This window comes from Lepidochelys kempii, chromosome 1, assembly GCF_965140285.1.
Source record: "Lepidochelys kempii isolate rLepKem1 chromosome 1, rLepKem1.hap1, whole genome shotgun sequence".
In the NCBI taxonomy this organism is placed as follows: Eukaryota; Metazoa; Chordata; order Testudines; family Cheloniidae; genus Lepidochelys; species Lepidochelys kempii.
In genome coordinates, this window is record NC_136380.1 from 69,497,541 (window position 1) to 69,523,058 (window position 25,518).

Below are 25,518 nucleotides of genomic sequence, written 5' to 3' on the forward strand. Positions count from 1 at the left end.
GGTGTTGAACTTGGGGGTGAAGAGGTGGTAAGTTACACATCTGGTATGATTGTGGTTTCAGAAATCTACATCAGAGGGTTAGCAGTGAGGTATATCAGCTGCCACTCTTTTCATATTCTAGCTTCATCTCTCTGTTTTAGGATACAGTGCATAGGTTGCTACTGAACGACTAGCTAATTCTTATGTTGTGAAGGACTTTGCTTTTGAAAAAATTTACCTTAAATAAGTGATATTGATAGTAAAGGGCCTTTCCTGTTTGAGGTTGATAAAAGGCATAAAGGAAACATTTTTATAATGTTCAGGAATTTTTTATCTTGCTACTTCCATTGACTTCCTAAAATACTGAGACGTTTGTCAGATAACCTTGCCATGTTTTCATTTGCAACTTGTTAATCAAAAGCTGTTTTTTTAAATTTTACAGAGTTTATCAAAACACAATAGAAGTAACATTGGAACAGAAGGTGGACCACCCCCTTTTGTGCCATTTGGGCAGGTATAGTAGTCTTTTTTTTTTTTTTTTTTTACACTTTTGACCTTGGTATAGATGTAATCAGGATTAATATTTTGTAAAATAATTTTAAAATCATAATGACTAGAAGTTCTATTGTTAGAATGGATAGAGTGACTATTTTCCTAACTAATAGGAAATGTGAAATCTTTATTTTAATACATTCTTTTTGATTTTTCAAGATAACGCACTTTTTTACGTGTTTTCAAAATGTTAGTTAAATGCTTACCACTGTGGCAAATTGATTCTTTAGATAATTCGGAATATTGCTGATTCCAACACCTCATAGATTTCAAGTCATGATCAAAATTGTCCCTTTACAATTAAAAAAAAATAAAATCCCAAAACACCCTGAAAATAACTTAAAATGCAATCTAATGGCTATTGAAAGTGTGTGTGGGAAAGAGAGATTACTTTTCAGTATATTTGACCTTGGTAGATTGAAGTCAGGGGTGTCAGGCTCTGATCCTTTATAAGTAACTGAAACATTTTGCCATAGACACCATGGCAGATATCAAGGCTAACATTCAATACATTGTCCAAGATAATACTGGCTGTGGACAATGAGGAAATTGTGTATTATTTTTATGACTATCATATGCCCTGCAGTTATCTCTGATATTAGCCTGCCTAACTGCCAAGAGTTAAATTAAAAGAGACCGTTAAGGGAGAAACCAATGGAAAATGAAACAATGACACACATGAGAGTCCTGGAGGAAACCAAGGAAAAGCTTTTTATTGGGGAATACCCCAAATGACTCATCCAGGCTTGGATGGTCTACTCTTAGGCTGAGCCTAAGATCAAAGGGAATCCTAAATATAAGAAAAAATGCTGTCCTTGGGAAAGAGGAGTGTGAGAATGGGTTGTGAGCACATGGAAGCTGACACCCAGATTGGCAGAGATAGGGGGAGTATGCTGTGAGTGGGACAGGTTCACTGATGTGAGTAATCTGCACCTCCCAGAGCTACTGATAGGCTAAATTTTTAGAAGGAAGAGCACATCAGATCTTTCATTCTATTAACTCATTTAGGAAAATGCTTTATGCCTTTGAGGAATGAACATATAATGCTTTGTTTTGAAGACACTGCTTTGTGTCACTGTTAATATACGCTTTCACTGGCTCCCAAATGGAAACTCTTACAGGAGCCAAAATTGGATTGTTAACGTAGTTATGAGCCAGTGGGACTGCAGCCTAGAGATCTAGTCTGTAAGTGGTCAAACGTGAGGTTCCACCCAGAATTAGGTGCAGAAGGCCCGGTCTGTCACCTAAGAGATGCATTTGAGGGGGACTAAAAAGAGGTCTGAGGCACAGTTTGCCCTGTAGCCATGTCTCTGGCTGACTGCTTAATTATTTCTGTTCAGACCACAATATCTTGGACCCCTAAAAATAAAATAAATAGTATCTAGTTGTGTCTCTGTGAATTCCAGATATTTCACAGGAGCAGGCTTGGACTTCAGGTTATTTATTAAGATCCCTAGTAACTCCTGCAATCAATCATGTGATGATACTGGTGGATCCTTGGATACCTGCCAAAGTACTGAACTTGATCAACCCATCATCCAGGGAATTGTTCAACACTAGTTATCTTTGAGACCCGATAACTCTAAGTGGTTGGCAAATACAAAATGCTGCTCCACTATCAGATATCTGGTGTGTATGTGAGCCAAAATATACAACTTTAGGGGTGCCTAAAGTTAAACACTTAATAGATTTTAGAGGTGTTGTGCATCCCCAACTCACACAGAAGACAATGGGATTTGCTTTAATACCTCTGATGATCATTTTTATTTAGAGGTTTACCTAATGAATTTATAGCTAGCGCCTGTGAGCCAAGTTCAAAAATTTTAACTTTGGCTTTTGAAAACTTCCCCTTATAATTTTTCTTGCCACATTTCCCTGGCAACTGGATCTTCCATCCTTGGAGGGTTAGACTGTGTGCCAAAATTTTGATCCCCTCCTCCTTTACTAGAGGTGAAAGTTTGAAAGCCACTTTCTCCCATGGACCAGACATATGTTGTAAACCAAGATGTTTAGTTGTCCTAACTGTATATTTTTTGTGATTAACTCTTTTCAAAAGTTAATACTCTAATGAAATATGAATATTTTGTTCTGTAACTGAAAATAGAAAGGAGAGAGTAAATTTCTGTAATACTGCTTTTGTGTTACAGAAATGTGTGTCTTCTGTGCAAGTGGACAGCAGGGAACTTGATCAGAGAAAGACTCTGCAAATGATGAGCACTGCTAAGCCTGTTGGAGACAATGATGAATTTGAAAAACAGAGAACAGCTGCTATTGCAGAAGTAGCAAAGAGCAAGGAGGTTAGAATATACATTTGCTACAGTATTTTACTTATTGTACTTCATTATTTTAGTTTTTTCAAGTATTTATTTCCTTAATGTGAGTCACATTATGGTGTCTGTTTTCGTAAGTTCCTTTGTCTTCCAAATATTTAGAAAAGGGAGAACACACATCATATTTTCAAAGACTCATTGCCTTAGATTTTTTATTTTTCTAAAGAGGTAATATGATGTAGACTGACCACAGAATATTTTCTTTGGATCTAATTTTGACCTAACCAAGTCTGCTAAAATATGATGAATTTTATAATTCAGTTTTGCTTTATGCAGACAGTACAATTTGAGTAAGCAAAACTTGCTTACTCGGTGGCCTGTATTGAAGCTATTTTGATGCTGAGATTAAGGTAATGGTATTAAATTCAACCACTATTTCCAACTCCCAAAAAACTTTGATTCATTATGTTCGGTAATGTTGAATTGTATGGAACTTAACATGTTTAATCCTTGGGTTATTTTATATCCTTCCTTACACTTTTCCATTTAATTTTATTTTTATGATTTGCCTCACAGTAACTCATAAAACTTAAAATTATATCACTGTTTTTACAGCCTCGCTTGGACATAGGGGAGAAGGGAAATTCTAGCTAGTAAATTACTCTGTTATTTTATGGAAATTAACATTTTATTTGTCTATATAAAGGATAACGATAAACATTTAGGTACCTGAGATTTACTGCATTTTTCTGTAGCATCTTAAAGGTTATTTTCCTAATTGTGTTGTTTACTGAAGGTTTTTTCCCTTCTTATCTAAAGACCAAGACATTTGGAGGAGGCGGTGGCAGTACTAGAAGCAATCTTAATGTGAGTGCTGGAGGGAATCGAAACAGGGAAGTGTTCCAGAAAGAAAAGATAACAAAACCTGAGGGGAAAAATGAAGGTGTCTATCGTGAACTGGTAAGGCTGAGGATCTAAATGGAACCTTAAATATCAGTATTTGACATGTAGACTAAAAACTATGAGAGAGTGGATTTTCCTTCAGTTTCTCTAAAAGGTTGTATAGATTTCTGTATTTTACTCTCTGTTGAGATTGGTTTATTTTCATGGAATACCTAACTCATGGAGGATACAATTAATCAGGCTGTATATTGCAACTGAGTAGAAACTCTCACAAAACAAAAAATTGTAACGTTTGTGTGATAGGCTCATTACAGTAATATTTTTCTCTCTTGAATTTTAAAATAAATGCAGCAGTTTGCAAGTTGAAGTAACTTAACTGTTATAATCAATGGCAATTTTATATCACATTTTAAGACTATTTTCCTTCTGGATTAGTATTAGTTTATCATCAAAAGAATATGCTTACTGTTTCGTGTTTAAACCATGCAGTGAAGTACTGCTTCTGCTATTTTAGCTGGTAATAAAAGAGGGAAACTCCTGTTAATTCTCATCCTGGAACCCCATGCTGTCTGGGTCACAAATAATGTCTCTCGTTTTGTAAGATGGGGGCCGCTGGCAGGAGGCTCAGAACTATCCATTTTAATTCAAAACAATATTTTCAAATCTATATCACAGTTACTTGGTGAGAAGTTGTCAAGGTTCCTTCCCCACTCTGAACTCTGGGGTACAGATGTGGGAACCTGCATGAAAACCCCCTAAGCTTATTTTTACCAGCTTAGGTTAAAACTTCCCCAAGGTACAAACTATTTTACCTTTTGCCCTCCCCTAACCCTACACCCCCTTTCCTGGGGAAGGCTTGATAAAAATCCTCACCAATTTGCATAGGGGAACACAAACCCAAACCATTGGATCTCAAGAACAATGAAAAAGCAATCAGGTTCTTAAAAGAAGAATTTTAATTGAGGAAAAAGTAAAAGAATCACCTCTGTAAAATCAGGATGGTAAATACCTTACGAGGTAATCAGATTCAAAACATAGAGAATCCCTTTAGGCAAAATCTTAAGTTACAAAAAGACCCAAAAACAGGAATATACATTCCATTCAGCAAGGTTTATTTTATCAGCCATTTAAACAAAACAGAATCTAACACATATCTAGCTAGATTACTTACTAAGTTCTAAGACTCCATTCTTTTTCTGTTCCCGGCAAAAACATCACACAGACAGAGAGAACCTTTGTTTCTCCCCCCCTCCAGCTTTGAAAGTATCTTGTCTCCTCATTGGTCATTTTGGTCAGGTTCCAGTGAGGTTATCCTAGCTTCTTAACCCTTTACAGGTGAAAGGATTTTTCCTCTGGCCAGGAGGGATTTTAAAGGTGTTTACCCTTCCCTTTATATTTATGACAGAAGTGTTATTAGTTATGTGAACTTTCAGAACACTCCACTGAGCAAAATTGATAGTATATACAAACAGTCCTTAAAAAAACCCTGCATCTATTTTGCTCAGTCCGATGGTCTATAAGTTCATAAGGTTAGAAATGTTTTTCGCTATGAACAAACCATGAAAGATATTTTTAAGTATGTAATTGCAATTGACATTTTGTGTTTTAGTGCTGGAGGCAGACATCTTGCTGGAAAGCGGTGTCATTTGTGACAATGGGGTAGCACCATAGAAGAGACAGTAAACTAGTTTGACCTGCTTTAATAATTGCTTAATAATATAAAAATATTGTGTATGTCTAGTTTTTCTTCCAACTGTTAAAACCATTGATAAAGCAGGTTAGAGACTGGTTTAAAGTAACTGTTTAATAGGATTTTTAGACCGTGTGTGTCATAAATGCCATCTGTTTTCAGCAAGATGGCTGCCTCCAGCACTGGATTTAAAAATGCTAAATGTAATTAAAGACTTAAAAAAAAAAAAAAAAAAAAGTCAGAGATCATTAATGTGGTAAGTGTTTCTTACATTTATATCCTAATGTGAGATACATGTCACAGATACAGTACAGGGTGCTGTTTATATGGAGTTGAAAAAATGGAATTTTTCATAAGTTAAGTTATAATATTCTGCCTTCCTCACATGACCAACTCCAACTGCATGAGGGGTGTAGTGCTTAGGTTGACATAGGGTGATGCAGTGTCAGTCTAGACACGCAATTACATCAACTTCAGTGATCTCCAGGAAGTGTCCCACAATGCCCCCCTACTCCATGACCGGTCTGGTCACCATTTTAAGCTCCGCTGCCAGATATACAGGTACATGCCCTTCTCCTTTTAAAGCCCCATGAATTTTTTGAAATTCCGTTTCCTGTTTGCTCAGCATGGAGAGCTCACATAGCAACTGCATGGCTGACCGTGCTGGCCCTACACTGCAGACATGTTCCTGCCTGGAGTACACCAGAGGTGATGGATCTCCTGGGTCTATAGGGAAAAGAGGCTGTGCAGACATAGCTCTGATCCAACCACAGAAATGTCAATATCTGTGAGCAAATCACTTGGGGCATGGGAGCGAAGATCTACAACAGGGACATGCAGCAGTGCCATGTGAAAGTCAAGGACCCTGTGGCAGGTGTACCAGAAGTCAAGTTGCTCTGATGTGGAACTATAGACATGCCACTTTGACAAAGAGTTTCATGCCATCCTTGGCAGTGACCCATCACCATCTACAAGGGCCCCATGTGTACTTGGGAGGAGTCACAGTCACAGGCTACTGGAGTGAACCCTGAGGACGAGGTGTTGGACAAGGAAGAGGAGGAGGAGAATGGGGGACAGGCAACCCGGGATCCAATGACTCAGTGAGCCAGGACTTCTTTATGATCTGTTCATTTACTCATTGTTACCATGCTACAAGACGTAGTGAAATAACCAGTAGAGGTAGAGTTGCTATCTGCTTCTCATTCCCCTGTACAGTTAGGCAGAGGGGACCCTGCAGAACAGTTTGTTATGTGTACCAAGATGTCCTGTGAATCCTCCATAGAGATCTCGAGGGAACTTTCCTGGAGGTACTCTGCAATCCTCTATTGAAGACTACCGGGAATGGCTGCCTTATTTCTTCCACACTTTTCCACACCACTCAGCAGGCATCATTGCAGCACACAGGCTAGCAGCCTATGGACCCGGTCTGCAGCTGGACACGTGCAGGAGCAGCTCCCTTTCAGCCTCCGTTACTCTCAGGAATGAGATATCAGCTGAAGTCACCACTGCCTGTGGAAAATGGTGCCAGTATTCAGTTTAATTACCCTAGCTGCATATACTCATGTCTGTGAGCTCCCCTCCCTCTTACTGTGCCAGTTCGCCCCCTCCCTCTCCGCACCATATTTGCCGTGTCTGGGACTCTATGAATTCCAAGCAGAAGTGAGAATGTCATGCTTATAACTTGTGTGGATCAAGGGGAGTGAGTTCAGTATACCAAGTTTCCATTTATCTTGTGAATACACTCACAGTAGTACCTCTGTGCATTGTATTTTTTTGCAGCTGGAAATGTGGCCTTGAGGGTCTTTCCAACCACAGCAGTGGAGTAACTCAGCCAGATAAGGAAGAGGGCGCAGGATGATGTGTTCGAAGAGATCCTGCAAGCCTTTAGTGCTGCGGGTACTGAGCACAGGGCTTGGAGGATCAAGCTCGTGGGCAGAATGGACAGGGATAGTGCGGACAGGAGAAAAGCATGGAAAAAGGAGAATGATGTGACACAGGAGATGATAGCACTTCTGAAGCATCAGTCAGACATGCCGGAGAGGCTTGTTGACCTTCAGGCTCAAAAAAATCCATGATTGCCTCCCTCTGCAGCCCATAGAGAACTGCACTCTGGGACTTCCCTACACTTCCTCCGCCCACATTCCCCGTGACATCTGCGGCCGTTGCACTATCCCTACCACTCCACCCCCACGGAGAGTACGGACCATCACAGCCGCATATACACCAACCTTTGAGAGAGACAGTTGGTGTATGTGTTTGCAAAATGGAAATGTTCTTTCCCCTTCAAAAGTTCTTTTCCCTGTATTCATAAAGTTTCATTCAGTTATAAATGTCTGTTTGCATGTGTTTGGAATAAAACTCTATTTATGGAAACTTAATTCATATTCATTAGTTCACAACATATGGTGGCCGGGGCTGACATCATTCACAGTTAATAGTGATAGGGGCATTTGCAGTGTTATATTACCACTTGCACAGCACTCCTTACAAGATTCATACTGGGGTGCAAAAAAAAAAAAAAAACAGGCACACTACACAACAGTAACACACATTACTGTGGCTCCTTATTAAAATGGTCTTTACTCCCTGATCCAAATAGCTCTTTTTATAGCTCTGGTGTCTCAAAATCATATAGCTCAAAATCAGCAGACAGCCATTCCACCTTCACCCTCTTGGAAACTTCTCCCCCCTTGCTTTAGAGAGATTCTGAAATGCACAGCTGGCAGTTATAACCATGGGGATTTTTTTCACTGAGGTCTAATATTGTGAGTAGACAGTGACAGCGGCCTTTCAAGCAGCCAAAGGCACTTTCAGCTGTCATTGTGCACCTGCTGAGTCTATGGTTGAAGCGTTCCTTGCTGCTGTCGAGGTGGCCAGTGAACAGCTTCATGAGCCACAGGAGTAAGGGGGTAGGCTGGGTTTCCCACATTCACTATAGGCATTTCAACATCCCCAATAGTAACCCTCTGGTCTGGAAAAATAGTCCCTGCTTGCAGCTTTCTGTACTGGCCTTTGTTCTTAAAGATGCATGCGTCATGCACTTTCCCTGACTATCCTGCACTGATGTCAGTAAAATGTCCTCGGTGATCCTCCAGTGCTTGCAATACTATAGAAAAGTATTTCTGTTGATGTACTCTGTAGCAAGGTGGTCTGATGCCAGAATAGTGATATGCATGCCATTTATCACCCCAGTGCAGTTTGAGAACCCCAGTGCAGCAAACCATCCAGTATGTCCTGCACATACCCCAGAGTCACAATCCTTCGTAGCAGGATGTGATTAATGGCCCTGAACACTTTCCGAACTCCAGATTGATTCCCGACTGATCAGTAGCAATCTGGCATTGCTTCAAGCTTCGATGCCGTGATTGCCATTTGCTTCCTCAGCGTCAGTGCAACTCTCATTTTGGTGTTACTTCAGCGGAGGGCTGGGGTGAGCTCTGCACACAGTTCCAGGAAAGTGGCCTTGTGCATCCGAAAGTTCTGCAGCCACTGCTTGTCATCCCATACCTGCATAACAGTATGATCCCACCAGTCAGTACTTGTTTCTCAGGCCCAGAACCAACACTCCACTTTCTGCAGCTGCTTTGCAACTTCCAACAACAGCCTGGAATTGTTTCTTTCCATGGCGCAATTTTCCATGTGGCTCCTCTCCTGACTCTGGAAATACTGCAGGATCAGGCACGGTGTGTTTGCAATGCTCATCACAACAGTGCAGAGCTACGCAGGAACCAGGCTTCTCACAGAGATGGTGGATGCGCAGATTTGTGGGGCTTTCGAAAATAGGTGCGAAACATTACCGGATGTAGATAAAATTATGGGATGGAGAACACACCATCATGGGACCTGGAAATCATGTTCCCAGTCACCCCTGCATGTCTCGTTTGCCCCCAGGAGGCATTGCAAACCCTTTACAAAACACCCTGCGCTAGATGGTGGCGAGTTGCACAGTGGGCTGCTTACCCAGGGTGCACTGCTCTCTGCATCTATGCAAACGCCGCTAGTGAGGACATGCACCACTGACACAAGGAACGTAGTGTGGACATGTAAAAGTGATTTAATTGCTGTGACTGCGGTACGTCTATGTAACTTAGATCAACTGTAGTGTGGACCAGACCTGAAGAAGAGATCTGTGTAACCTCGAAAGCTTGTCTCTCATCAACAGACGTTGGTCCAATAAAAGGTATTATGTCATCTGCCTTTTGTCTCTAATATCCTGGGACCAACACAGCTACAACAACACTGCATATAACAGTGTTCTGATTTGGTGGTGGTGTGATAATGTAAATGTTTATTCAAGGTCCCAAGACAGTGAAGAATCAGCTCCTTTTATCCTTTGTAGCCCTAATATTAGGCATGGTTGTTTATTTGAAATGAAATCTTTAACAAAGATGGTTTCTTTCATTATGTTACCTTCTCCCACATCCTATAAAGGAATCTGATACCACAACATCTTTGCCTCGTGTACTATGAAGCAATGAACTAGTTTCTGTCATAGCTGTTATACCGGTACCAGATGACTTACTTTCAGGTCAATCATTCTGCCTCCTTCAGCTTTAAAACACAGACCCTCCTGTTCTAATCTTACTTTTTTATTTTTCATTCCGGTCTTTATATATAAGAATGAGGAAGAGAGAGAAGCTTTTAGTACAATATATATATAAGAGAAGAAAGAGATACCTTGAATGTTATAAGGACTATGTGACAAAGAGGGTCTCTGGGAAATTGCCTTTCCCTCATGTCTCAGATTATGGTCTTGTCCAAGATTAGCTCTCAACAGTGCAGCCTGTGGCTGCTGCTTAGCTCCCTAGTGAAAACAGTAGCTGTCATATACATCAGCAGACACGAACACTGAGTATTTCCAACTCCGAAAGGAGGTGCTGCACTACTGGTACATGGTAGAATATCCTTTCTTCTCTATGACAACTATGTAAAAGATATTACTTCATCCACCTTGTCTGTCTGCAAGGGAGACAGAACAGTAGAACAGATATACTGGGCAGCCTCCAGCTGGCACTAAAGGAGTGGATTCTAAACCAGCACTGTTGTTTTTTTTCCAGCAGAGCTGCATTCTAATCTGCCTTTTTTTTACTGATATGCTCACCTACATGGCCCATGTCACTGTACTATCTGTGTGCCTTTTAGTTGTTAATGGATTTTATCCTCATCACACCCCTGTAAGATAGGGAGGCACTATGCCTATTTTACAGATGAGAGACTGAGTCCCAAGTTAGATTAACTTGTTCAGCCTCACATGGGAAATCTGTTGCTGAGCTGGGCATTGTACGTATGTCACTTTAGTGTTACTAACATAGACCATCCTTCCTACGACATTGCAGAGGACATGAGTAATTATAAGTGTTTTTATTTAGTGATCGTCCTGTGCTTCGGTTTGTGGACATTCAGTCTAAGAATATTGTTGGGTGGACTTGTTTATTTGGGGATGCGGAAGGAATTATGAAGGAAGTGGAATCAGTTTAGCCAGAAGTGTAGGAGTTTGTTTATCCCCAGTCAACTATACTTTATTCTTTTTTAGAAGTTATTCTTGCATGCTCCAGTTTGGTTTTGGAAATGAATTTGGATATTTGTATCTGCAAACTAGATGGCTGATGTTTAAATACTGTTGTTTACTACTTGTGTTGTAGTAGAACCCATATGCCGTAACTGGGATGCATCTAATTGGAAGCAAGACTAGTGAAAGTAACAGACTATAGGAGAAAATGGGTAATAATGAAAAGATCACATGGTTACATTTGTTGTTGCACAACTTGTACTAATCTCTCAGCAAAACTAATTGTGTTCTTTTAATTGGGTTTTATTTAGTTTTGCATTAAGGAATTACTGAATTTTCATGTTTGACACATATACCAAAATATTTCTAAAACATCCACTGCACTGTGAACCTACTGAGTGATATGGTCCAGTTTATCTGGTATGTTTGTTCCAATACAGGGTTGTCCCTTTCCCCTTTTTTAGGCAGAGAAGTGTGACATTTTTACAGGGAGGTGTGTGAGGCTAGAACCTTTTCCTCATACTACACATTTATTAGATGTAACAAAATGGAGGATTGGAGGATTCACTTTTCAGCTTGGTACTTCAAACAGCAATATTATGTAAGGCCTTCGCCTTTACTATGTGTACACTGATAGCTATATTTGCTCTCTGTCAGAATGTTTCATATCATTGGGAATGAGAAGTCATGTATTTCTGAAGAAGGAAAATTACTTGTATTTCTTTCCGTTTTATTCTGCAGGACCTTTATTCATTATATATCTAACCTCCCTATTTTGAAGAATGTATAATCTGATTTTGCACAGCCATTGTCAGTCATAGCTTTGGAAATGTTTGTACCAAGCACAAAAGGCTGGCCCATTACTATGCTTGATATATTTTTGCCTTCTTTCTTCCTGCTAAGGGGAGAGATACTGCTGTCTGTCAGGATACTCCTTTGTTTGATAGAGTGAGAGTTAAACTATGGGAATCAGAGTTTGACATCATGTAATATTATTTCTTTGGTTTTCTATTTGAAATTAAATCAAAGCAAAAAAGAAAAACAAAACAAAAATCCCTCCAAAAAACGAAACCCAAAAATCAAAGGAAACCTCCCAAAGCACATAAAATCCATCTCCTAAAATTACCATCTGTTCCTGTCTCCTCAGTGTACTCTAGTCAGTTACATGAAGCCATGAAAGCTTATTTGTTAGTATTTTTATAAATAGCCCTGTCTAAGTATTTATCATCATACATGAAAAATAAATTAATGTTTTAATTAAATATTAATATGCAATTTACAAGCAAACCTAGTATTTTATGGAATCTGTGTTGTAGCCTGTGATTACTTTTGTGTATATCTTTTATTACAGGTTGATGAAAAGGCTCTAAAGCACATAACAGAAATGGGTTTCAGTAAAGAAGCCGCAAGGCAGGCGCTTATGGATAATAGCAACAGCCTAGAAGCAGCATTAAATTTTCTTCTGAACAGCAGTAAACAGAAACCTATCCAGGGACCGCCACCTAGAGGTATAACTTGTAAAGCTGTGTTTTAGACGAAAGTGTCTATATAATAGGGGATCTTGTGCCACAAGCACAAAAAGATAATAGTGGCCTTTGTTAGTGTATTTGGAGATATGCAGGGGCATAATTGCATGTATGTTTTCCTCTGAGTCGTAATGAATTCAAGACCTGACAGTGAATATTGGAAAAGTACCTCTGTATATTATATCTATAATTGTTTCCTAGTTAAAAATCGCACACTTAAGTGTTCTTAATTGAAAATAATCCATGTAATTTGTGGATCTGATTATATTTTTCTGTTTAATGGCTTCAGCTGTTTTATAAAAACAATTATAATAAAAAGAAATGTAGAGTTTCTGTAGATTTGTCTGAATCTAAGTCATTTGTTTGTAATATCCACAGGGAAAGGAAAGGGCAGAGGCCGACTAAGACCTGAAGATGAAGAGGAACTAGGAAATGCCAGACCTTCTGCACCCAGCACACTGTTTGACTTCTTAGAGTCCAAAATGGGTACTCTGACAGTAGAAGGTATGTTGTTGAAATTAAAATGATCTGTGGAAGCAAGATCAGACAGCGCTGGTCTAATTTTTCTAAGTTGCTAAGCACCTTCTTCTATATAGATGTTACTGAGATTTGTGTCAGGTCAGAACATCTGAAAATCCAGGTTGTTCATGTTTCATGTATGTATGGTGTTCAATTAAAATGTATATTCATCTTTTCTCACTATCACTTGGTTATAAAGAGATGTTACAAGTTTATTAATAGGAAAAGACTTAATTACTTCATCGTCATCATGGATCTAATGGAAAATATTACATTATCTGTTTGCCATTGTAGTGTGTTCATGGTCGTCCCTCCCCCTCTGGCTCAGGGGGAGGCCACTCCGTCTCACTACAGCCATGAAAATGTTAAATTATCATTTTCTGTGAGTTCTTTTAATACACTGCTTAGATAAAAGGCTGATGTGGAGGTAATAGTGTGTGGTTTTGCTGAAGTATGGGTGAGTGGACATGAAGCAGATTGGAAGTAACGAGGCCTTGGGTTATCTCAAGGTGGGTCTGCATATCCAAACCACTTAAGAGTGCGGGGGACAGAAGGTAAAAGGAAATAAAGATGCTTACAAGAAAGGGGACCTGACTATCACAAAGAAAACAGTACTATTTTCTCATGAGAGGGCTAGTTTCCTTTTCTTCTGGGTTCATAGGGTTTCAGTTCCTTCCTCTTCAGCCACATTTAGATGAATATAAGATGCTTGTGTCCACCTAGCTGTGGAAGTGTCTTCACTTAAATTTGGCTCCCACTGATGTAAGTGCCTCTCTACACCTATTTAGTAACACCACTTCCCCAATCTCCTGCACATATCATCCTGCCCACTGATTACCATCTCGACCGTCCCAATCTTCTGACCCAGTACAAGGGCAAGATCAAGCATCCCAGTCGATCCATGTCTGCTCCATCTCAGAGTGTGGTATTTAGATTGTCATCAACTATCAAACGGGCATGTTCCTCTGCTGTATAAGACATTCTCTTTAATAGTTGGAAAAATTCCATTAGATAATGTTATCAGGCCAGTTGGAGATGCTTTTCGTCTTGGCCACAACATAGATTTTACCAAAAGCAGAAGAGATTCTGCTAATCCTGGACTATGTTCTATCATTAAAAATGTTGGATCTTGCCCTCAGCCCTTTGAGAGTCCACCTAGCAGCGATCAGCACACTCCATCCTTCTATGGAGTGTTACTTTGGTTTTACAAACCTGCTAACTGCTAGTTTTTGGAAAGGCCTCCTAAGAATCTTCCCACTTCTCTAAGTGATAGCGCCTCAATGGTGTCTGAGCCTGGTACTCTCAGTATTAACATCCTTTGAGCCAATGGCATCTTGCTCCATGTCTCTTCTCTCCATGAAGGTCACCCTCCTTGTTGCTATCACTTCGGTGAGAAGGGTTGGGAAACTTGGAGCTATGATGGCGGACCCATCATTTACAGTATTCCACTCGGATAAGGTCGTCTTACATCAACACCTGAAATTTTTACCAAAGGTAATCTCCCAGTTTCATATTAACCAATCCATTCACGGACTGATTTTCTTCCCGAAACAGCATTCATCTGCAGAAGAATCTCCCTCAATGTCCAATGAGCGTTAGCCTTTTACCTTCAGAGAACAAAAACAATCAGGAAGTCCCCTAGACAGTTCCAGCTGGGTAAGGAATGTTAACTGAACTATCAGTGGGGATAGGCAAGTCTGACTGGCAGGAAGCATATATGGGTCATTCACTCTAGCGCTGTCTGTAGTGCCAAATTAAAGGCAGGCCATGTTGGAATGTATCTGTCTCCTGAAATGCTATGGTATGGTGTGTCTTGGGTGTACAGATCATTTGAGGCTACCTCTTTCATCTCTTCAGTTGAAGTTGTATTCAGTGATTTTTCACCTCTGGAATGCATTCCACTCTTTCTCAATAACCAAATGATGTCAAGATTAGTGAATGTAAAAGGTTCTCCTGTAGTCGATTCAACAGCTGCTTCATTGAAAACTGGACTTCTTGGCTTTGGAATTTTTGTACATTGGTAGGAAAATGAGTGAGTCATGAAGTCAGGAAGCTCCTTAAAGGAGCGGTTCTTTACTGTCTAGACAACACTTGAGGCTGGGACTTGCCCCGTTAATACACTCTTGATAGCAGACCACAATAGTACCGTTGCCACCTGCTGGATCTTCCAGGAATATCTTATCAGGAGCACAAAATCTAAACCTGCCCTTGATGAGGTCTGGAAGAACATACAATTCTTCATTCAGTTCCATGTGGCAAAGAATCTTGTTTGCAATTGCATTTTCCAAATGGAGTACTTTGTTGTAATCAGTGGAGGAGCCAATGCTGTGCAAGATACATGAGAAATTTGCCACAAGTTTTGGAATCAATTGGTAAACCAACAGCTGCTTGTTATGGTAGGTTATCTGTATGCCGCACAGTTGTTGTGTATGTTTTGAAAACCTGCCTTTTACTCAAGCACTTGTACATGAGGCTTTGTGATAAATGGCAGCCTTCTGCTCCATTTGCTTGTTGTCATGCTGGTGCTAAAGTCACTTCAACCACTGATACATCACTTAAAGTAGTAGTACAGGTTAGGCAGTAATATTCTTTCAGGTTTGGCATCTGCTATGGATCCCTGTAGCAGCTGCAAACAGTCTCTTCATATTAGTGTTGACATCAGTGCTTTCTTCCGCTTTTGATGGTATCACATCTTTTGTAGCCTTTAAGAATATGCACTGTGATTAATTTCTGTGGATGGGATTGCTAAGAACTATGGTCATATCCCACAGTTCATCTTCAATAAGAGCCTTGTGCTAAGCATTTGCTCCTCTTCAATCCCATTCAAAGCATATATTTCTCCGTATTTAGCCTCTGCACTGGCCATCACCATTACTTTCATATCCATTAGAGCCACTGTGATTCAATTTCTGTACTCCAGCTAAGTATTGCAGCTTGTAGGAATAAAATCAGTATTTTTTTCTGTTGCTTTTACTGACACAACACATTACATACATTCTTGGTGTAACACTCAATGTGATATGCAGTGTGGTATGTCTTTTGGGTCAGGGCGCCCACTTCACTTTCCATGCAACGTTCTCACTAAGAGTGATTTATTCATACAGTTTCTCCTATGTTTCTCGTGTTGAAACTGTGCTTAATGGATGCTTTTGGGCTTCCAACTTACCACAGAAGAAAGAGGTGTTTTTCTTGAAACCTTGTGTAGCGATTGCGGGTCCTCAGGATGATGCTAAGTCCCATCAGGAGCTGTTGAAAAGAGTTGCCTCTAACTTGGGGCTCCATGCAGAGGAGCTAGAGGAACCATTGGACTCCCTATTCAATGTTCTCTGCTCTACAGCACCGGCCAGGGTGGCACTGCCCCTGCATGAGAGGTTGTCAAAGATCACAAATGCCCTGTGGCAGACCCCCTCATCTATGCTCCCCCTCTCCAAGAGGGCAGAAAGAAAATACTTTGTTCCAACTAAGGGTCATGAGTACCTCTATACCCACCCGTCCCCAAACTCCCTGGTAGTAGCAGCTGTTAATGAGCGGGAAAGGCAAGGCCAACCAGGAGCTATACCTAAAAATAAGGACTCAAAGAGGCTGGATTTGTTCGGATGCAAGGTGGTGAGAGTGCTGACGGATAATACAGCCTTGATGTTCTACATCAACAGTCAAGGGAGAGCACGCTCGTCGACTCTCTGTCAAGAGGCTTTCCATTTGTGGGATTTCTACATCAAGCACACAATCCACCTGGAGGCTTGTCACCTCCCTGGGTTCAGGAACACGCTGGCAGATTGCCTCAGTAGGTCCTTTTTTTTCTCACCGCAAGTGGTCACTTCATCCAGAGGTAGCCTGATCGCTTTTCCAGAGGTGTTGAACTCCCCAGGTGGACCTGTTCACCACCAGACAGAACAGGAAATGTCATCGGTTCTGTTCCCTGTATGGTCTGAGCAAGGACACTCTCTCTCTGACGCCTTCCTCCTGTCATGGTCCGGGGGTCTGATGTATGCGTTGCTGCCGATCCCACTCATCAGCAGAGTCCTGTCAAAGGTGGAGAAAAGGACAAAGTCATCATGATCCCCCTGATCTGGCTGCACCAACATTGGTTCGGCACGCTCATGGACATGGCGGTGACCCTCCATGGCCCCTTTCCGACCAACCAGATCTGATTTCGCAAAATCATGGGCACCTCCTACACTCCAGCCTCACCTCCCTCCACCTCACAGCTTGGATGCTGTGTGGTTGAACCCGGAGGAGCAGGCCTGCTCTAACAAGTCCAGCAAGTCCTCCTGGAAAGCAGGAAGCCTTCTACTAGAGCAACCTACCTGGCAAAGTGGATGAGGTTTTCCCACTGGGCATCTGAATGTAGCATCTCTCCATCGAACTCCCTTTACAATCTATTTTAGATTACGTGCTTCATCTTAAGAGCCAGGGGCTGGCCTTCTCTTCCATCAGGCTGCACCTTGCAGCCATCTCCGCTTTCCACCTACCGATCCAAGGTCAGATGGTGTTCTCGCACAACATGTCGATCAGATTCCTGAGAGGCCTCAAGAGGCTCTTCCCACTGGTTCGGGCCCCTGTCCTCCTGTGAGACCTTAACTTGGTTCTTTTTAGGCTCATGGACCTGCCCTTTCAGCTTATGGTTTCCTGCTCCCTTTCCCACCTGTCATGGAAGGTCGCTTTCCTTGTGGCAATAACATCGGTGAGATGAGTGTCGGAGATTAAAGCCTTGACATCAGAGCTGCCACACATGGTGTTCTAGAAGGACAAAGTTCAACTGCGACCCGATCCGGCCTTTCTGCCAAAAATTATGTCTTCTTTCCATGTCAACCAGGACATCTTCCTCCCAGTGTTTTGTTACAAGCCTCACACCATTAGTGAGGAAAGGCAGCTGCACGTCCTGGACATCAGATGTGCCCTGGTATTTTACCTGGAGCATACCAAGCGCTTGTGCAGGTCAACCCAGCTTTTCATCATGACAACAGACAAGATGAAGGGCCTCCGGTGTCCTCGTAGAGGATTTCCAACTGGATCACCTCTGGCATCTGGACCTGTTTCAAGCTGGCACAGGTCCCATCACTGCTGAGCATGGGGGCCCGTTCGACCAGAGCCAAGGTGTCCTCAGCGGCCTTCCTGGCGCACATTCCCATCCACAACATTTGCAGAGCTGCAACATGGTCTTCGGTTCACTCATTCACGGTGCATTACGCCATCACAGCAGGCCAGAGATGACGCTAGGTTTGGCAGAGCTGTGTTGCAATCTACACATCCATGAACTCTTACCCACCTCCATTGGTACTACTTGGGAGTCACCTATAATGGAATGGACATGAGCAAGCACTCGAAGAAGAAAAGACGGTTACCTGTTCCGTAACTGGTGTTCTTTGAGATGTGTTGCTCATGTCCATTCCATGACCCGCCCTCCTTCTGCACTGTCAGAGTTACCAGCAAGAAGGAACTGAGGGTGGGGTAGCCGGTGGTGCCCCTTATACCGTAGCATGTGCATCCCAGTCCAGAGGGCATCAGAGCCAGTCCCCTCTAGATACCACTGAGGGAAAAACTTCCAGCACTGGTGCATGTGGCGAGCACATACACCTAATATGGAATGGACATGAGGAACACATCTCGAAAAACACCAGTTACAGAACAGGTAATTGTCTTTTCTCTCAGGCTTTGATTTTACACAAAGTCTGGACATTGCTGTATTGCCTATGGAGAGAATTAATGACGTGTTGTCTCACTCTTTAATAAATTGTGACTTTCTGAGAAATACTTAGGTGTGATCTACACTGTAGACCTATATCAATATAACTACGTCACTCAGGAGTGTTAACAGTATCACTAACCTGCTGCAAAATTTTTCAGAGTTAGGGGAAAACAGCCTTCTCTCTGCTCCTGTGACCCAGCTACTCCCAGCACACACAGATGACATGGCCTTTTGCAAAGCAGTTGCCCCGATTACTTGCCCTTAGTGGAGTCTGAGTCCAGCTACCAGGAACCTATTGAGCATACCCAAAACTGCCACACCCAATTCCAGAAACTTCTGGAATTGGGTGTGGTAGTTTTGTAATAAAAAATAATATAAAGTAAGCACTATACACTTTGTATTCTGTATTGTAATTGAAATCAGTATATTTGAAAATATAGAAAAAATCCATAAATATTTACAATAAATTTAAATTGGTATTTGATTAAGTTTTAAGTGTGATTAAAACTGCGATTAATCACAACTATTTTTTATCTAGTTAATTTGTTTTGTGGTAATCGTTTGAGTTAACTGTGATTAATTGACAGCCCCTAGTTCACATAACTAACTAAACAAAAACAAATATATCTGAGGTACCTTTTCCAAAGCACCATATGTTTAAAAGTAATGATAAATGTGCCCTATTCTTCAATCAAGACCCAGGCAAGTATGGTGGCAATTATGTTATAAAAAATTATTAATATAATTTCTGTATCAGTATTGAGGTCTCTTACCTAAAACAATTGTGGTGATCCAGTCTGACTTCCTACATAATACGGACCAAAGAACCTCACCCAGTACTTCTGTATCAATCTCATATTTAAATTTGAGCCGTAGTGTAACATTTAGAAACATAACCAGTGTTGAGCTAAAGACTTGAAGTAATGGAAAATCCTCCATGTCCCAAGAGAAATTGTTCCAGTAGTTAATTACAGTAAAATTTGGACCTGTATTTCTAGTCTAAATTTGTCTAGCTTAAGCTTCCAAGCACTGGATCTTGTTACGTCTTTTTCTGCAAGAATGAAGAGCTATCTCTTGTCACAAATCAATTTCCCTTGTTAGGTACCTGTCAACTATGATCAAGTCTCCTTTTAGCATTCTCTTAGACAAGCTAAATAGATTGAGCTTCTTTACTCTCCCACCATAAGATATGTTTTCCAGACCTCAGATTATTCTTTTTGGTCTTTTTGGAATCTTTTCCAATTTGTCATCCTCCTTTTTGAAGTGTGGGTGCCAATTTATGGTATTCCAATTTATGGTCTGACCTCTACTATACACAAAGGCAATACCACCTCCTTACTTCTACTTGATATTCTACTTTTTATACATCCAAGAATTGTGTTAACCCTCTTAACTACAGCATTGCAGGGGGAGCTCATATTCAATTGGTTATCTAGCACGGCTCCTAAGTCCTTTTCAGAATCATTGCTTTCCTGGATGCAGTTTCCTATCTTATAAATGTGGCCTGCATTCTTTGCTCCTGAATATATATGACTTCGCATTTGGCTGCGATAAAAGTGCATGTTGATCAAATAAGCCCATCATAACAGTGATTCAGGTTGGTCTGTATTACTGATATATCAACATCAGTATTTAATACTCTACCAATTTTTGAGTCATCTGCAAATTTTAACGATGTATTTTATATTTTCTTCAAGTAATTGATAAATATATTGAATCACATTGGGCTGAGTCCTTTGTCTTCGTCTTTTATCTTAAGTATCTTGTAACTACATCTTTCCTTTAGTAAATGGGAATTTAGAAGCATTATGTATCCCATATTTTGGCAGGAGCTCAAGGGCTATAAGCATTGGATTCTATGGACTGGGGAATGGATTATGATAGCAGTGAGATGTAACAGAAAGCATTACCTGTAATTATGAACTGAAACAGGAGTACTTGTAATTGGGTCTAAAAGGGATAATTATTGATATGAAAATACAGACCACCAATAAAAAAACATAGTGATAATGGTAAATTATAGTGTGTCCTTAATTCTCTTACCAGCAATCTTTTTTTTTTTAAAAGGGATTGTCAGTCCACTAAATTATTATCTAGGAGTACATTTTTTTTCTGGGCAGATCTTCACTTTCCTTTTCCTTTCATAGTGACTTGATATGCCTGTGGACAGAAAAATTGGTACAAGAGGGCTTTCCTACCCTATCTTCCTAAGCAGAAATTAGTGTCCATTAACAGTCATAAAAATATTTGATGACTAATGTGACTGATATGGCAATTTCCTGTAATGTGTGTGTGGGAGATCTTAACTGTGTTAAGTTTATGTATCATTGTGTGCCAGGGATTGTCTGGAAATTCCATAGGTGAGGGTAATCACAGCTCCTCCAGGAATTAAGAACAGTGGGGGATGATTAGGCAAATTCACTCCGGTTGTAACACCTCAGAGAGGTACCACCACCTGAAGACATTTGCATGTAATGGTTCAGACTGGATTCTCCAGAGGCCAACAGACAAAGAAAGGACTTCTGGATTAATAGTCTGAGTTTAAACTGACTCCAGGCCTTCCTTCTGATCCTGCAAAAGACAGCCTCTTCTGTCCAAGTTGAAGGGTGGGATTGACATCTGCCAGAGCCATTGTTGGAGTTGGGGTGATCTCTGGTAAGTTTATTAGCAAGTATGTAGGTTCTGTTGTTATTAATGTTTTCTCTATAGTGCTTTTACCTCAGGAACAAATGTACTTGCATAGAAAGGACCGTGTGGTAACTTACAAGTGTGGAAAATTAGACTGTTTATATCCACTGGAGAGAAAGCAACATGCAGATTGACCATTTTGGCAGTCTGGCATGCTGAGGAACTCAGTGTAGGAAAGGAGATGTACAGCCTGGAAAGCCCCGTCAGAAAGGAAAGAGACATGGGTCTCCACCAGAGGGAGGTGATAACTGTGGAACCATAAGCCTAAAGTGATTACCCTTGCTGGACCATGAGGGGGAAATAGTGGCACAGTTACCCTAAACTGTGATAACTAAGTCGGAATAAAACAAATATCACAAGGTGCCCAAAGCTTCAGTGAACTGTGAGGTGATCGAACAGGCTGTTATGGTTTTTAGTATTAAGTGCAGTATCGAGTGTAGCATTGAAAAGAAGATGATGCGAGAGAGGGCAGAGCCAGAAGAGATGGACATACAAAAAGGCAGTTTCAATACTGTGCAAGGGAAAGATACCAAATTCATAAGACTCATCAAGATGATTACTTCTGGAGACATTTTTGGACTAGTAATTTAGTGTGATTTAAGGATTTTTGCAATCAAAAGAGGGGATGAAGGTAGGTAGCTAAACTATACAGTAATTCTTAAAGAAATCCCAGATGGAAATCAAAATATTTAATATTAATCTTACTGTGGAACTGTCAGCTCACCATAAAATCACCTGGTAAGAACAAAATTTTCCATTTTGCTATGATAATTTAAATATGATTAAATATGCTAACATTCTATTTCTATAATTAAATAAAATGTGTATCTATGTTCTTAGAATTTTTAATAGACCCACATTATAGAAGAGCTACTAGCTGCATTTTATATATCTTACATTATTTGCTACTCTGCATCTAACTTCTATGTAAAGTAACTTTGTCATTATAGTGTTTCTCAAAGGTTTTGTCTAGGTTAGGAAAATAATTTGAGGTTAGGCCAGGGTTAACTAATATGAGTTTGCTAACCCCAGTCTAATCACATCCTTTTCCACAGCATAGACACAAGTCTACATACCTTTCACTTTCAATGTACTTGGCTGAAGTCAGATTTCAGGTAGAAGGTACTGACCTTCATTTTTACACTTGAGAAAAGGTTAGGGTTAGTTAATGTTTCACATCCTCAACATCCTCATTTCCTATTCTAGACAAAGGTAAAATGTGTCTGTTCCTAATACGTTGTTGTTCCTAATACATTTTCAAAATAAGGTAAAATTTTATAAATGAAATTGTGCATTTCGTTTGTCAGGGCGGAACAAAAAAATGTAATTTAAAAAAATTGTCTCCCTGCGTCAATTCAATCCAATTAACACCTAAATGTAGGTTTTTGTATTATCTGACAAAATTTATGATTTGGAGTGGGGGGAGGTACAAAGAATACCACCCTTCCCCCCATAACAACCAAACTTCCTCATTGCATCATTTCTATGAATCAAAAAATATTCTTTTCTTATTTGGACTTAAATACTCCAGTGCAGTATTTGCATCAAAAGCACTGCAGCATGGTGCTAATACATGAGAACCAAAAAGTGAAACTGCCTACAAACAAAAGTGAAATTGATGGTAAAGGTAATTCAACATTATTGGTGAAAATTAAACTAGATATATTCAATTCTTTAACAGTGTAGTTTGACATTGGTAGGATCGGCAAGGAAATTTGATTTTTTTGGTGTTTTGTTAATGTGTCTCTAATTATTTATTTTACTATACTTACTTTCATCTGTTAGACTTAACTAAAACGTCGAATAAAAAGATATATATTTTTCCTCTAGTTCCTCTAGTTGCATGTTACTTCAAGGTTCTGCGAGGTCAATTAATCTTTTGTAAATCTTAGTCTCCAATTACAAAATAGCAACTTCCCTTTACTTTTTCGTGTCAAATGAAATACAGAAACAACTTTCCAATTGCTTAACTTATATTCAGAAACTTAGAAATAACATCTTTATATATTGCAAAACACCATTCCCTTAATAAAATTGATTTTATTAAACAGCACTGGCTGGTATTTCCTACTCAGCAAGTTCCTGCTGATTCCTTTAAAAAAGGGAGTAAGGTTTTTTCCATGTTATCTTCTTAAGGTCACAGATGTAAGGAGGCCTAAAGAAGTAAAATAATTGACTGACCGTTTAAAAGGGAAATGCCAGTTGGCTTCCTTAAAACTACTTGGCAGAAGACAAAAGCCTTCTGGCATGTAATTAATTTAGAAATGGAAATTTTTCCAAACCATTTTCCCAAACTTCCAGTTATAATAATAACAGGGCTGATGTGTCTGTTTGTGTGACAAAACAGCATGTCATCTCTATAAAGTGTCAAATTTAGTTTTGTGTATTTGCTACCCTATGGAAATCTGTTGCTTTCCTGAGAGCTTTAGTTAGTGGTTCACTGGAGAGGGCAAAAAGTAGTGGAAACAAGGGACATCCCTGTCTGCCACCTCTGCATAAAAAGAAAACCTTTGACCAGCATCCATTAGTGTTAACTTTTTCTGTTAAGGGATGCATAGAATACTTGCACCTATTTAGTGACCAATTTACATAGCCCAAGTTTATTGAGACACTATAACCTTCATGCAAATTTAACCCTATCTCTAAATTTTTCAACACTGAATGACAAGGCAGGTAGGCTTCACTTATCATTCTGTATTTTTTCCGTATACAACTGATGATGTCAAACATTGCACAATAAACTCATGTAGTACCCTCCGGCTAGGTCCTGGCTATGAAGTAGATCTAGTCCAATAGGTATTACTTGGCTAATATATGTTTGTCTCCTGTAATTAAATGTGGTTGTAAGACTTACAGTTTGTTAGATTTTGATTCTCTCAATGTAAAGGTATAAGGCATTTTTATAAGGGCCCCTTGCGTGTCACAGTAAATATGCATAGAAAAGAAGAGCCAGTTTGAATTTTCTGTATTGAACTGAACCCTAATTCTAACAGATCCAGACTGTCAAGTTCTTCTTTGAAAGATGTACCTGTGGGTGCTCCACAGTAGGTGTCGGTGTGCCCCTGCACCGTTGTGCGGAGATTTTTACAGCAGTACCCGTATTGGCCTCGCATGCGCAGAGGCTGCCTCACATACCAGTCTTGTCTTAATAGTGTGCACGGGCAGCCGAACTCCTCAGTTCCTTCTCTACCATCCTTGGCTGGAGTCAGACCTACAGCAGACTTGTTAAAACTTTTTCTGTTACCCATTTTACATCCTTTTTTCCCTTAATTTAGCACTCTAGTTACAAGATAAGTTCATTCCTTAAAAAAAAAAAAAAAAAAATTTGTTCTCGCTTCTTCCCCTCAGCCTCCAGCCGACGCTAATATGCCTGACTCCCCAGGATTTAAGCAGTGCACTACATGCAGGGACATCATCCCTATCTTGGATGATCACTCCCAGTGTATAAAATGCCTGGGGGAGTCCCTCATTCTTCAACAATGTGCCCATTGTTCCAAATTAAAATCCAGGGCATGTAAAGACAGAGAACTCTGCCTGAAAATGATTCTTGGGCAGGAGTCACTCGGACCTGCTTCTGACCCAGGTATGGGCTCCTCAGTGAACCGCAGCCCTCCTGCCTCCTGAAAGGACAAAAGAGAAAACGCCAGCCTCCCTCACCCAGAAGGGAAACATGGCAAGCAAAAAGGTCACTGAGCAGGTCTATTTCTTCTATGCAGACCTTCTCTCGGCTCCGCACCTTTGATGCACCGGGTTCCTCCAGCATCACGCTAATCCCGCCTCTGGCTGCGGCGACAGCGCAAGCTCCCGGTGCTGAGAGTTCAGGCTTCCAGTTGCCTGCCTTTCTCATGGTACCGTTTGGCACCGCAATGGACATGGTGCCAGCACAGAGGACCTTGCTGGAACAGACGTGGGCTGCGCTTATCTCCCTGGCACCAGTGACCTCAGTGCATGCATTGATCGCTACGGTGTAGAGAAAGTTGGTGCCAAACGACCCTTCAGTGCCACAGGCGCTCCAGCAGAGGGTTTCTCTCTCACAGGCTCTCTGGCACCGCAGTTCATTCATTCACCAAACCTACAGATGTCACCTAACCTACAGTCACATCTACTTGACACCTATTTTTTTTTCCCGGACATTCACATGCGGTCCAGACAGCTGTCTCCTGCTATACCTCACTTTTCTAGTGATGAGGAAG

At 40.6% G+C, this 25,518-nt stretch overlaps 1 protein-coding gene across 7 annotated transcripts in view; it reads left to right on the forward strand.

Moving 5' to 3' along the window:
* TDRD3 (tudor domain containing 3) overlaps positions 1-25,518 on the forward strand; it is a 443,000-nt gene that overhangs the window by 214,245 nt on the left and 203,237 nt on the right. For all 7 annotated transcript variants that reach the window (XR_012159206.2, XM_073346158.2, XM_073346164.2 and 4 more), the window contains 5 exons: positions 422-493; positions 2,679-2,828; positions 3,621-3,761; positions 12,255-12,411; positions 12,808-12,933. Coding sequence is in view for 6 of the 7 variants with exons in the window: in XM_073346158.2 (XP_073202259.1) it covers positions 422-493; positions 2,679-2,828; positions 3,621-3,761; positions 12,255-12,411; positions 12,808-12,933 (646 nt within the window). In the remaining variant the exon portion in view is untranslated. The remainder of the gene's footprint in view (positions 1-421; positions 494-2,678; positions 2,829-3,620; positions 3,762-12,254; positions 12,412-12,807; positions 12,934-25,518) is intronic.